This window comes from Varanus komodoensis, unplaced genomic scaffold (genome assembly GCF_004798865.1).
Source record: "Varanus komodoensis strain SLA01 unplaced genomic scaffold, ASM479886v1 scaffold18_1, whole genome shotgun sequence".
Lineage (NCBI taxonomy): Eukaryota > Metazoa > Chordata > Lepidosauria > Squamata > Varanidae > Varanus > Varanus komodoensis.
In genome coordinates this window covers 1,863,178-1,877,806 of record NW_025335548.1, presented here as the reverse complement: position 1 = coordinate 1,877,806, position 14,629 = coordinate 1,863,178, and the positions used below count along the sequence as shown (strand labels likewise).

At 43.3% G+C, this 14,629-nt stretch overlaps 1 protein-coding gene across 1 annotated transcript in view; it reads left to right on the top strand.

The window, feature by feature from the left end:
- PDE11A (phosphodiesterase 11A) overlaps nucleotides 1-14,629 on the top strand; it is a 194,144-nt gene that overhangs the window by 164,090 nt on the left and 15,425 nt on the right. The window contains exons 16-19 of the mRNA XM_044427065.1: nucleotides 4,339-4,416; nucleotides 7,610-7,673; nucleotides 11,648-11,722; nucleotides 14,090-14,173. Coding sequence (XP_044283000.1) covers nucleotides 4,339-4,416; nucleotides 7,610-7,673; nucleotides 11,648-11,722; nucleotides 14,090-14,173 — 301 coding nt within the window. The remainder of the gene's footprint in view (nucleotides 1-4,338; nucleotides 4,417-7,609; nucleotides 7,674-11,647; nucleotides 11,723-14,089; nucleotides 14,174-14,629) is intronic.

The following is a 14,629-nucleotide window of genomic DNA, read 5'->3' as shown; positions in this document are numbered from 1 at the left end:
TTGTTGTTAAATGGGGCGGGGAGGAGTTCAAGTTTATAGTACCCCATCTCTATACTGATGTCTTGGAGCTCCATGAAAATGGCTTGGTTTGTGTGCCAGACAGTGTGTGGCACTTGGAGTTACATTAAAAAGAAACTCCCATCCAGTGAAACCAGAGCCCCCTTCAAGGACTGGGAACAGGGCCACACCTTAGAGTCCCAGGGCCACACCTGAGTCCTGCCTTAGTCTCTCCATGCATTTCAGGCCTGCCTCTCACTTCCCTGGCATCGAGCAGCAGGGTGTGCAGAGCAGCTCAATTCGAGTTTGCTTGGATAGTCATCGGGATGATGCAAATAGGAATGCGACTTCCCTGCAGACCTTACCTCTGACGTGGAAATAAAAACGGATAGGTAAAATTAAGGGGGAGTGAAGGGCAGGCATGAGAACTGCATCTTGCCAGGGAGCTGCTGCTCCACCAGCTATCCAGCTGAAGCTTTTCTTAACACCAGTTTTCTTGCTGAGGAAACATTCAGTTGTTCAGCTTTCATCTTTCACTCAGCTGTTAAAGAAAAAGGAGCTCTGCTGGGGTGAAAGAGAAAAGAACCTGGCAGGCCTGGTCATCAAATGATGTACACGCAGATGTAAATCAGCCCAAGAAGTCATGATTACTCCTAGTTTAGATTACTTTAGGAGGGTTTAGAGATATTAATGAAGACAGGTTATAGTGATTAGGTATGATAGCTCAATGGTGCCTCCAATTTCAGAGGTGGTAGGACACTGAATTTCAGTTTCTGGAGGGTGATGGTGAGGGATGACCACTGCCTTCGTGTCCTGCTTGTGGACTTTCTAGAGCATGGGTCCTCAAACTATGGCCCGAGGTCTGAATCCAGCCTGCCATGACCATTTATCCTGCCTGCCATGCCCATTTGGACCCGCCGCTGCCCAACTCGTCCCGTGCACAGGGAGGCAGCGGTTTGCTTGCTCGGAGAAAATGATCTCCAAGCGAGCGAGCTGCTGCCTCATGCGCCCGCCTTGTGGTGCGTGCCCGCCCCCACCCATGCCTCGCCTCCCCTCGCTACATGTGCCCGCCCATGCCTCGCCTCACCTTGCTGCGCCACGCACCCCGCCCCCGCCTCAGCGTGTGTGCCCACATACTCCGCCCCCACCCCCGCGCCAGCCCGCACGCACGACCAGGCACCACCTTTCCGGCCCGTGCCTAGCACCAGCAGCTTTCAACTGGCCCCCTGGTGGAAAAGTTTGAGGACCCCTGTTCTAGAAGCACCTGATGGGTCACCTCCTTGAGGAGTCCAATTGGCCATTTGTTGGAAGCGGAATGTAGGACCGGCTACTCTGACTCTGCAGAGCAATTCCTAGGCCTTAGAATGTGTCAAATGGTTAAAAAGCCACCGAGCCTCATCCCTCCTACTAAATCCTCAAGACTGCTCCGTTTGTAACCTTCTTTGTTCACCTGTTTGACTCTGGCACGAAGAAGAATAGTAGAAGTGCACGTCAGGTTTAGCACCAACCACATTTATCTAAATGCACATCAGCCTGTCTTTTCTTAAAAATATATAAAAATGTAAATTGGTCAAGATGGGTGTGAGAAGGTCACACTTTGGTCACAGCTGGAAGATTTTATTTCCTTGTTAATTATTATATATTACTTGAGGAAGACTAAACAATGGGGAACGAGGCTTTTCAATTGGTGCCTCTGTTTCCTTGGGAAGAAAAATGTGCATTCATTTGCAGGCTTTTAAATGAAAGAAGGAACACTGTACAAAAACACCTTGCATAGTGCTGACGCACTGCAGAGTTGCCTATGAACAGTTAAGGATAAGATTGATTTAAAGCCAATGTGCCAGCTAGTTTGAGCCATTAAAACTGTCATCACTGCAGTACGCTCAGTATTCTCAGAGGGGTTGTTAGGCCATCATGCTATGAATCTGCATGAGAGAAATGATTTTTCTTTTCTGCCTGTGTGACTTTGCATTAAATTAGAAAGTAAGCTTTTAGAATGTGCAAAGGCTTGGGTCATCCGTACAAAGCAAAATGTACAGAAAAGTGTATGAGCCAAAGCTTCATTAGGGGACTCACAAACTTTATATTAAGTAGACAGAAAGTTCAGCAGTAATCAAAGGGTGGGAGTGTCAAAATTGTTCTTCTATCCTTTTAATGATTAAGCTTACAAGGTCATTTGCTTCTACTGTGAACCACAGTGGTGACACCAAGCACATTAGAGTATGTTATGGCCCATTTGGGTGGACACTGTAAGCATTACGGGTAACAGGATGCAAGAATAGCAACCAGGCTTCTCCAGAATAAAGATGAAAGGCATCTGAATCAAAAGCAAATCCAATGAATAGCAAAAACTTGGTACTCTGCTTGCAGGATTGCCTTCTGTCGTTGGCGTAGCTAAAAGCCATCCTGTCAATGCCATTTTCAGATAGCACTTGCCTTATGGCTCTTCTAGGTCATTGCCTTCTGCTGTGGCAGACTGAAAGACAGTCTACAGGACATAACCCTCTTGTCAGTACTTGCCTGAAACACATGTAATGCTGCACCATGTAATATCTTGCTCTATTCTGTGGTAGCAAGTTCCATAGTTAAACGAGGCACCATGTGCAGAAGTACTTCCTTTCGACTCTCCTGAATCTCAAACCATCTTAAGCATCACTTTACTCTTCTTTATACTGAGCATCAATGGTCACTTATTCCTGTTCTTCTATTTCTGTTCTTACCAGTTATATACGAAGACTTCTCCTTGTATCCCATAACTGCTAAATTTGTTTTTGATCATGCTTTCTGCCAGTTACCCAGAGCAGATGTTAAGCTAATCAGATTGTAATTTCCTAGAACCCTCCTTAAAATAGCTGCTACACTGGCCACTTTCCAGTCTTCTGATATAGAGGGTGATTTTAGGGACATGTTACATATTTTGTGTTAGAAGATGAGCAATTTCAGATTTGTGTTCCAGATGGGTGCCATCTGGACTCAATGATTTATCAATAAGTTCTGCTTTATTTATTAAATGCTTCTTACAATAGATTTCTCTAGGATTATTGAGTTTGCATTCAGATATGATTGTGTCCTACTTGCTCTCCATTCCACCAGGTTTCAGTTATTATTTGATTTATTTCCTTTAAAATCAAGCATACCCAACTCCCTTGTATTGGCTCAAAGGTTTCTAACATTAGCAAAGAAACACCTAGAGTGTTTCTAGATAAAGGCTCTTACCTACCAATCAGAAGACATTGTACAAGTATTTTGTCTTTTTCTCTTTAATGGATTTTCTGTAGTAAAAGAAAAGGCAAAAGAAGTGGCAGGATAACATAGGAAAGGTTGCAAATGGAAGACAATGTCATCAGCTCTCTGTGTCTCTAACAACTCTGTTGTGAATGGATGTGCAAACCAACTACATTTTGTGGCTTTTCATCACATGAGCAGAGAGTTTCTATCTTTTCTAGAGACTGAGCCCAAATATATTTAAGAAAGTGTATGTTTTTTTCTGCAAATATGCAATGTTTTAGAACAGTTTTATCTCTAGATTAAATAAGTTTTCATAACCACAAATCAGAAAAAATCAGCAACCATTTTAAGTCACTTTGATTTGAAAAAGAAGTCACATGGCAAGTATTCTCATTATATTCTTATTAATACTCCCACGTGTATCCAACCTTTTCTCAAAGATGGCATACAAAGATCTATTCAATAGTACCCTTCCATGAAGAATGAGATTCCTGGCTGAGCAGGGATTTGAACTCGAGTTTCTCCAGCTTAAGCCCAACACTTGATCTGCTCTCCTACACAGGTTCTTCCTAACAGTTGCTTCATATATGGGTTCTTTTAAGTAGGCTTCATGTTTTTGGTTATCAGGTGACTTTTACATTTAGTTTGGTTTTAATGCATAGCAATAAAAAAATCAAATTTCACACGTTGAAATTGATCAGCTATGATTATTAGCACATGACTAAGGGTCAAAGATGGGGAACTGGCAACCTCACCTATTTCTAACATGCAAATACTTTTTAAAATACACTTGATCCTTCTATAAAAATAGAGTAATGAGGCTCCATCATTTATTGCCTGGTTGTTCTCAGTGCATAATCAGGAGACCATGAAATTGATGGCCTGCTGTAAAATGATCTTGCAATTATAATTTTAATTTGAGTAGGCTGGAGCAGAGACAGACTGATCTCCACTGGTACCTGCAATGGTGGGAATCCTACTAATTTATAGAGAGATATAGGCCATGCAGAACTTTATGAAGAGACTTCTATATTTGGAGAACTGTGTGACCTCCTCATAGAAAAAATATGACCAAATGTAAGAAATGCATTTCCTCCTACTGTTTTTTTGTAGGAAGAGGAATGAGTTTTTTGAACTTGTCAACAAGGGTGACTACAATTGGACAGTTAAAAGTCAGCGAGAGATATTCCGGTAAGTGAGAACTTTCTCTTGGATGAAGTGCTATTGGCTAACCAGGCTAGTGTGCCAATTAAAGCTTCCCCTCACCGCCTAAGTTTAATTGCATGGGGTGGGGCAGTTTTCCGGTCTCTGCAGTGCTCTGTGCCTGGATTTTGGCACACAGAAGTGACCCAAGTGTGGGACTTCCTAGTATTCCCTACTTAGGACTTCTCTGTGTATAGCTGTTTACAATGAGTGTCACAAGTCCCCAGCCTGTGGAGAGACCACCCTGAGCAGGAAGAGGAAAGAAAACAAGCCATGCTTCTTTCCATTCCCTGCCTCTTCTTTCCTTTTTGCTTTTTTGGGGGGCGGGGGCTTCCTGTTTCTCTTTCATGCTTCCCAGTCCTAGCCCACTCCTTCTCATCTCCACCCCTCTCTGCCATCTCCTTCTTGCCAACCTTCCTTTCTGCTTTCCTTCTGAATTTTCTTCCCTGTTCACTTTCTTCTGTGCTAATCGGCAGTTCTCTCTCTACTCACCCATCATTGTGACCCCTTCCTCCCATGGAATTATAAACTAATTTGTGTCATTATGAAGCAGGATTGGGGTAGAAACTGAAAAAAATAACTGGTTTGCTCTTAACTTGGTTTTGGATTAGCAAATTTTCAAAAGCTTTCCAAATTTTGATGCAAAAGTTGGCGTTTTTCAATAGGTAGGCATGTGTGTGCATGAGAAAAAGAGAGACACACGAAGACAAAGGGCTCATGAAAAAACTTACCAGCCACTTTCTTTTTTGCATTTTTCACATCATTGCAAATTAATTTTAATTGAAGAGGAACTATTATTTGAGATGATCTAGGGTGGTGGGGGGGCAAATTGATAGAAATTTTTATTTCATTTGAAGTGATTTGGATGAGTAATTAATTGGCTCACTTCATGGCCTGTAATGTTTACATAAATCCAAGTAATTATTTCTGCATTTGCATATATGAGAAGATGCAGCTTTTGCACAGATTTTCTTCCCATGGCCCCAGCCCCAGAATTTTGCAAGTGCCCTGCAGCACCCCCGACTGCAGTGCTTAAAAGTGTCTACCACAGAGATGGCGATCAAAGTCCCAAGCCTCTGCCAGATGCTCTTAGCAGCCATTGGAAAGAGCCTGGAGAGTCATCATATGATTTCCATGGTTGCTGCCTTGATAAGCATGCCTGTGGTGTTGTTATAGCTATCCCCACCACACCCCATGGTGAGAATTTCCAGGAACAGTTTTGGTTTCCTTTGAAAAGAGAGGTTGCTGGAGACTGGTGGCATTCCTGTAATACCTGGGTTTGTTTCCAGAGACACACATCGATGGTAAGCAGGGATAGACGGCACAACAGCATGCCTGGTGCCACACAGCAGAGCTGAAAGCAACCTTGCAAGTGCCTGCAGCTCTCATTATCGCCTTCTTTCCCAGTGCCTTCTTCTCAGATAGGTGGCCCCCTCTCTCGCAGGTCCAAGGCCCGCTTCTGTTGCCCTTTCGCATGCACCATTCGTGCTGATCGTAGACTACATCTCCCCTACTGGTTTTTCCCATTCAGAATTTTCCAGGATATCGGACTCTTTCCGGGCCATCATGGAAGGAATCTCTCTAGCAAAGGTGATGCATGCATCAGCCCACAGGCCAATTATGCCACCAAACTAAGCAGACTTATCAAGCCGCCAGAGCATTAGAAACATGCACAAGGAACGACTGCATGAAAGTAATGGGCTCTAAACGGGAGGCGGGGGAGGAACTGTCCAAGGTGTTTTGCCCTAAGACAAGACTCATCTAAGCCTTAGTCTCCATCACACATTAGAATGGCCAACGTTGTTATAACAAGAAAGCGACTGTCTCTCGTGGTGCAGTTTTCAGTGGAGAAATAGCAAGGTACAGGCAAGGAAATGAAATAGCTGTGTTAACCTTTCCCTCCTGCACCTACATCTACAACATCTTATTTGCCCTTGCAAATGTCTCACTGGATTTCCATAGGGTAGTGGTGGGGAGCGGCTTATGTGGGGGAGTTGCAAGAAAAGGGGACGGAAAGCGACAGGAAGGAAGGGTAGGCATCTCCTGCCCAGAGACGCTTCCCCGCCTACTCGCCACACAGCATTTCTGAGCTTTCCCACACATATTTGCAGGGAACAGTTAGCTCAAGCCCATGCTAAGTGAGAGAACTGCCCGTGTCCAGGAGGGGGTCCTCTCTGGCTGCTTCCTCAGGCAGCCCTTATGCCAGCCCCAGGGCCTGACCAGGCACAGCCACTCAGCCTGACCGCTGCAGTCCCCACAGTTCTGCAGAGCTCACCGCCTTCTCTGCACCCAGCGGGAAACCCAGGAAAGAGTAAAGGCTTCAGGGATGCCCAGAAGCAAGAATGCCCCCAGGCCCTCCTACGTGGCACACACATCGCTCTGAAAAGAGCTATTCATGTGACAGGAAAGATTCTTCAGCCTTTTGCACTTCAGCGAGGTGTGGGGTCATTTCCTATTTTTCCATGTCATTTCACTCGTCCCTGATTTTAGAGCCAGAGCAATATATTTGCTGCTTCTTTATTTCCAGTGTCCTGGCTGTTCGTTTGGGCTTTCTCACAGTTTTATATGCATCATGTACTGTACATAAATGCTTTCTCCAGCTGAATAGTTTCTTTCTCCCAACACTTATAAAACATAATTGTAGCCAGGTATTAAACTACAATGTAATCCTTACAGTAAATCCTGAATTTTTACTGCAGAGGAACCATAGAAACTGCTTAAACACTGTCTGGAATGCCTCTCATGGTTATAGTTTTTCTCTTACCACAGTAGTCACTTATAAGTAGGCAAATAGATTAGCCCAATCTGTATTTATTGTGTCATAACTCCTTTTCTTACATCATGTCAAAAACCCAGCTGCCCTGTATATTATAAATATGACTTTATTAGTCAAAGTGCAGCAAAATTAGTAGTTAGTCTGCAATGATACATGTTTCCTTTGTAACACACAACGGATAGCATTGAAAATTCATTATCTGATTATCTATAATGTATTAGCCTTCCTATATTTAATGACATAAAAACAGTGCTGACTATTGAGATTCCAAAGTGTGCCGTCCCTTCTATAAGGGAAGAAGGTGCTAATCCTGATGATTTAGAACAAATTATGTATCCAGGGTGAATTTGTTTAGAAAAGCAACAAAGGTTTGTTCAGTCTGCATTGTTCATTTCTGTTTTTCAGATCAATGCTAATGACAGCCTGTGACCTTGGAGCAGCGACCAAACCGTGGGAGATTTCAAGACAGGCAAGTCATGATTAATAGCAGGGCAAGAAAGAGGAGGTACTGATGCAACGGTTTTCCCAGGAGCCTGACACAGAACAGGCCAAATCTGGCAATCGATTTACAACAGTACTGCTGCATTTAAAAATGGCACAGATTTTCTGCTAGGTCTGGTTTATTGCCCAGTCTTTTTGTTGTTTCTGCTTGTTTGATGGCACCAAGCAATATGGAAGGACATTTGATTCCAGAATTGCAACCTCAGGATTAATTTTTCCACTTCATATCAAGAAGAGATATTTCAAAGATACTTGGAGTACCTGATTATTTTGTAGATGGCTCTTAAGGTTTGCTCTTATTAGAAGACATTAAAGGCAAGTGCCTAGCTTGGATCTTTGGAGGCAATTGCTCAGATCTCTACTTCCATGTTGTTACTTAAGATAGTTTCTAGGGATGGCTAGACAAAGCACAGGAAATCTTGCCAAAGCTACCAGAAGGCTGTTTAGTACAACATTTAGAAAAGGTTAAACATTTAGAAAACATTCAATTTAGCCTCCAGCTCATAGAGTCTTGTTATTTAATACATGCTATCTAAAATCCTCAATGATGGCTAGCATTATTAATAACTATACCAAATAGTTAATATCCCCATGAAGGAATATTTAGTGGCTTCCTGTAGGTGTCACAATCTCTCTATCGGAAGAGCTGTATTTCTATTTGTCTTTTTAGATTACCCATTTTAAAATTGTGTCCTTCCGTATTTGCATTCCATGGTGCATTAATGTTGCTTCGTGGGAGCGCAGTTTTGCTTCCCAGCAAGATGCACTCTCCATGCTCCTTCTCTCAGATGAGAATGGGTGGCTTTTTGCTGACATCACTGGTGCACTGCCACATGTCTGCAGCAGCATAGATGGCATAGCTGTCGCGGGGAGGGTGCTCCCCCCATGGGTCCCATGGAGAAGGAGAACAGCTTTGAAGCCCACATACTTGCCCATCTCTGGATTTATATGGCACCTCAGAATTCTACCACCTCATTTCCCCACGCATAAAAATAAAATAAAATAAATCCCAGTCTACGGGTTGTATACAACAGTGCCATTGAATTGACAGAACTACTTCTGACAGCGGAAGCAGGAGGGGGCAATTCCTGACACCACCAGGCGGCTTCAAAATCTGCTCTGTACGAATGAGGAGCACCTTAGAGTAGATTTTGGGACAGTTTGGAGAGCAGCTGGGTGGAAGAGAGAGGGAGAAACTCCCACGGGGCTAGCAGACACGTACTAGCCTGACATTGGATTTAAACCCCCATGCAGCTTTTTATCTGCTACTTTACTGAGGCTACTGCTTTCTTTGCAAAAATAAAATGGTTTTTGAGGCCTTCTCTTTCTCTGCCTTCCTATATGTTCCATTACACAACCACTGTGGTATAGTAGCATTGCACGAACACACCAGCATTTCATTCCACCATTCACAGATAACACAATATTTCCCTCAGACTAAAAGAAAAGCTGTGGAAATGATTGCAAACAACTGATGAGGCCCTGGAGGAGGTTAATGTCCTATAGAGTATTGTGAGTGAGGAATCCCAGGCACACAACAGAAGACTTGCATAGAAACGCAGAAAGACTCTTAATGTCAGCAAAAGAAAAAGCTGTCAAGGAGAACAAAGCTGGAGCCAACCAGGGCGTGATGTCTTCTCTTCAGGGGGCATGTAGGATGGGGACTAGGCTAGCCTTGATCCAGTAGACGATAAAACTATTGTGTTACGACTCCAGAGGGACTTGCCATTTTAACTAGAGTGTGATCTTTCATACCGCCTTCAACCAAGGTCACATACTGTGCACATGTGCACAACATGTTAGTGAGACAGCAAGACTATCGATAGTCAAGGGCTCTGTTATGTTGATTTCACTTGTTGCTTGAGCCTAGCCATTTCTTCGAGCTCTTTGCAAAATAATAGCACTTCCTTGAAAAAAGTAAGCATATTGAAGCAGCACAACCTGAATATCCATTAAGATTAACTTTGTAGAAGAGCATTGCCTATTTCCAGAAGTTACTCACATGAATCCTTAGGTTTTTTTCATTAAGATTTATAGCCTTAACCCATCTCGAAGGCCAATTGAATCAATGAAATAGATAAAATATTTCAAAAGTGTTAAAACAATCTTGAGACATAATTAGATGTTCATGTGCAACCAAGATATATTGTTTATGTGAACAATTGTTGAAGTCAAAGCTGAAGTAGGCAAAATCCTTTTTAAAATCTAGGTTATTTTTTATTAAATGAGGTTGTGTTACAGGTCACCTCTCAATCAAGCTGCCATCTGCAGGCAGCTTGAAACTGCTGCAGCACAGGGCTTACAACAAGCAGTGGTCCTTTGTTGTGCATGGCAGCCCACCGGGTGGATCGGTCCTCCTTGTGTAGTTTGCCTCCTCATCATCACAAGACTGCAGCAGAGATGGTCCGTGAAAGCACAGAAATGTGCCTCATGAGGAAGTCGAACCCTTGGTCTCTTTCACTCAGAACCATCTTCCCTGACCGGCTGAAACTCTCCAGAATGTTCAAGGCGTGGGTCGTGCCAAGCCCTAGTGAGAGGTGCCGGGGCCTGAGCCTAGACCTCCTGCATGCGGAGCAGGTGTGCCATTCACTAAGCTGTCGCTCTTCCCTGAAAGAAATGCCATGCCGGAGGCTTACCCGTGTGCGGACTCCATGCACACCAAGAGGCTGACTGGCCACATGACCAGCTGCCACGCAGGGCAGTGGAAGCATAAGATGGCAGCACTTGGCAGGGATCGGCTGACTATGAAGAAAGCTTCAGCAGCAACCTATATTTTATTCTCAGAAGTCACCAGTACTTTGCAAATTATTTTTCTGATGTTTGAGTTATTTCCCTGCATGGAACAATAGTCCCCTTCTTCCATCTACATCTCAACGAGCAAGTAAGGACTTCCAGGCATCATGGCTCTTCCATTCCCTTTTTAATTCCCAAGACGGGATTTTCATGAAAATATGGCATGCACATAGTATTGGCATGAATTCATGAAGTAAAATTGATAGAAATCCACTTCCATCCATTAACAGCATTTTACTTCCATACATGCAAAACACTTAAAAATGATTAGGGCAAAAAACGGGGGAAAGCAACTTTTGCACATGCATAGTATAATTGTAGGGATGGTGATCCAGCTTTTTTTTTTTTTTTTTTTTTTTTGAGCTTACCTACATGCTGCAACGTTATTTCAGAACTTGCTTTGACTTCCCCCTATTTTCATTTTTGAACTGGCCTTTGGCTCATTCAAATTGGGAAGGTACATATTTTGAATGGGAAAATGCCTTTCCATGCATCTTTTTCAGGAGTGCATGCCTCCCTTATTGATAAAAATATAATAACGTGCATATTATGAAAACTCCATATGTCAACATTTGGATTTTTTGAAAAATGTTCGTTTTTGAACTTAGGAATCTATAAAAAATTATTGGAGAAAAGCATTGCTGTTCATGTTTGTACTTGGGGTTGCAGATGGGGCATGTTCACATGATTTGGGAACAAAAACTAAATTCTCATACATTCTGTGCAAAAATGGGCAGACCTGAGGACCCCAGTGGTGTCAGTGCTGCAGAGGTTAAACAGATCAGAAGTGATCCAATGTGAGAAAGGCTTGGTGTGAATCAACAGAGAGTCGGGGTGCACATCCAGGTTCCCCAGGTATGCCCACTTCCTTCAGAACACCTCTGTCTGGTCTAACACTCTTGACAACCTCTAAATGATTTGGGAGCTTATTCTAGTGATGTGTCTTAGTGTTCTGTATGGTTTAACTTCTTGTATCCTCTAAAATAGCTACCCTATTCTAGCTGATTCATTAAGAATTCCAAGCAACCATATATTCAGAATTGGGTATGTTGTTAAATCAAGTATGTCTGTCTTAATCAAAGCGTTAGTCAGGAAGTGCATTGCTCTGAACAAACAGTATTAAGCTGATTGATAATATATGTGCTTTAGGTAGCTGAACTGGTAACAAGTGAGTTCTTTGAACAAGGAGACAGAGAACGATCTGAGCTCAAACTCACACCTTCGGTAAGTTAATCACTCATTTTGGAAACAATCATATTACAAAACAAGAAAACACTGTAAACACAGGTTATTTACACTGTAAATAAATGGATACATACTGGCTTTTATCACTGTATTCATACCAGATGGTATCCAAAAACTTGTCTAAGAGTTCCACATCCTCCCTGGGTTTCACAGGTGGAAATGAGAAATGTCATCCACATACGGATGGCCTTGGATGGCCTCGATGAGTCACTCTTTGTCTGAGACAGTGCTAGGTACTTACCAGGGCCCCTGTACTTCCATCTTAGCAAGTGCCCATGGACAGCAGGGTTGGGGGGACAGGCAGCCTCCCAGAGACTTGGGGTTCCAAATGGAAGATTTGGGCTCCACGCCTCATGGGTCACCCTCTCATTCCAGCTCTGTTCCTGACTGTTCTGCGTGGACCTTGGGTCCATTTCAAGTCCCTAAACAGGGCCAATGTTTAGTATACTGCCTCCCTCCCTCTGGAATACTCTTCCAGGTGATGTCAGGCAGGTGATAACATGGTTCGGTCTTTGGAGTGATGAACCATGGTTTTATTTTTTATTTATAAAATAACTGGATTTTGAATATTTTTATTCATCTGTTTTTAGATTTTTTTATCTTTACTGGTCATCCCTCAGGAATCTTCTTTTAGATACAGAGCCCTTTATACATCTTATTAATAAATTACCTTTTAGCCTAAAACTGTGGTTGACTTTCCCCAGCAGCTTTACATAAATGTGTAAAAGCCTGAAGGGGCACTGGAAGCTGCAACCCCACCTTCAGCCTGAAGTCGTCCAGTCCAAGAGGAACTTATCATACATTTCTGCGGACTGTATAAAGTGATGCTAAGCCACATCTGAAGAAGAGGTGTTAGCTAGCAAGGCTAATACTGTGTCCAGGTCCTCCCATACTGCAGCTGAGCAAATGCAATGAGAAGCTGCAGTGCATAATAAATCGAGGGGCTGTTATTCCCACAGGGTGAGGTGTGTTTTAGCCTGCTCTCTGCTTGGAGCTTGCCTAAGAGGAAGCACAGTATGTCGAATAAGAGGGATCCCTTATCAGGGAGAATTCTACAAACAGCCTGTATAAAAATAGATACAGTTCTCTTCAGGAAGCTCTTACCTTTCCATGCAAATTATTTGCTAATCCCTGAACTCCTACACAGTTAAGGGTCAAAATTCAATTCAGCTTCCCTTAAAAGATGCCATTCTATATTTACATATGTATTTTAAGATGCATATAACTATGTATATTTAAGGCACAGTTAATTGTGTGTTTTCTGTCAAAATAATAGCCGCGTGCATTCTGAATTGTCCAACTGCTAAGAAGTAATATCACAGCATACAGAAAAATGCAAAATCAGCTGGATGCCCATGTTCTGATCCACTCAGTAAGGTGCTGATCAGGTCATTCTGTGCAGGAACTGGCAATGGTAGAATTCTCTCCAAGCCTACGTAGGGTGCACTGAGCCTCAGGTGGGGCAGTAGCAAGATCAGTGCAAGCTTCAGGTTTTTGTGGGTCCTTGGGCAAGCTATCTCCATAATAGAGAATCTGCCTTCTCACCACCCTGGTCACCAGCTGCTCCTGCTCCTCCTCCTCTTTCTTATTATGGCCACCCTTCGCTTGCTTGACAGGCCGACAGCCGGCAGGAGGCAGCATCTGCTGCTCCTCACCAGCACTTTGTCCAGACCAGAAGGAGGCTGGTGAACAAGCAGGTTGCCATGGGGCAAAGAGGAAAAGCATCCCAAGGAGCCATCCTGAGTGGGTGCCCTTGGCAGGTGCCCAGCCGTGCCTACCCTTGCCAGAGGGCCTGCCCATTGCAGCGACTCTTAAGCTGTTTCAGCGGTTGACTCTGAGCGTTTCTCTGCCTTGGGCAGTTCACATGCTACACTGTGGCTCATTCAGCCACAGTGCAATCCCACCTGAGGAGTACGTCCCGTTGACCTGTATACATCTGTGTTTGAGTAGCGACATAAAGGATCGCTCTGCACAGCTCCCTCCAGGAAGAAGGGAATAGGTGGGAGCGGCTTTTCATGTCTTTATCATCTCCCCCGGCCCCCATCTTTCCCCTGCAACACGAATGCCAACAATATGGTATATTTGTTTGACATTAAGGAATTACATGGTATAGCAGTCAAATAAATTAAACTTACATGTGCCATAAACAGGGCCAGAGTATAAATGGTTTATTTTTCATCCAAGACAAAAGACAAGGAAATGTGTGTAAAGATTGATTATGGTTTTCAAAGTGTTCAGTTTGTAACAATTTGATCCGAGATCCAAAGTATTGGGTAATGCAGCATCTGTAAAATACTCTAGAGTAATAAAGTGTGACATATTCCCTCCTCCCCCCACCGCATTCAGGCTATTTTTGATCGGAACAGGAAAGATGAACTGCCACGATTGCAGCTGGAATGGATTGATAGCATCTGCATGCCTCTCTATCAGGTAATTTTACATGTTGTTGCTGCAGGATTAGAAGAAAACTGGCTGGTCCTGCTTCTCTGCAGAAAAGAGGAGAGCCATGTTATGTCAGAGCTTTGCAGGGGTGTCAACCTCTGGATCTGTGCAGCTCATCATAGCCCTCTTCAGTTCACTCCTCATGAGAAGCATCAAGTGCACAGGGCAGAAAAAGAGGTTAAGGCACTTTAAACGAAGGCCTATTAAACCAAAATCCATGTCATCTGTCAATGAGGGAGAGAAATACAATAACCAGATGATCTTCCACACTTCCATCAATTGACACATCACATGATTTTCAGATCTTTTGTCCATGTTGGTTTGGTTTGAACATAACGCTGTCTCATAGTTTGACTCGTGGTTTGTGCATACTAGTCTGCTGCCCTCCCCAGAGTTTGGGTCTGTTTGCATGATTAAACTGACCACTGTGGTTTATTGACATTG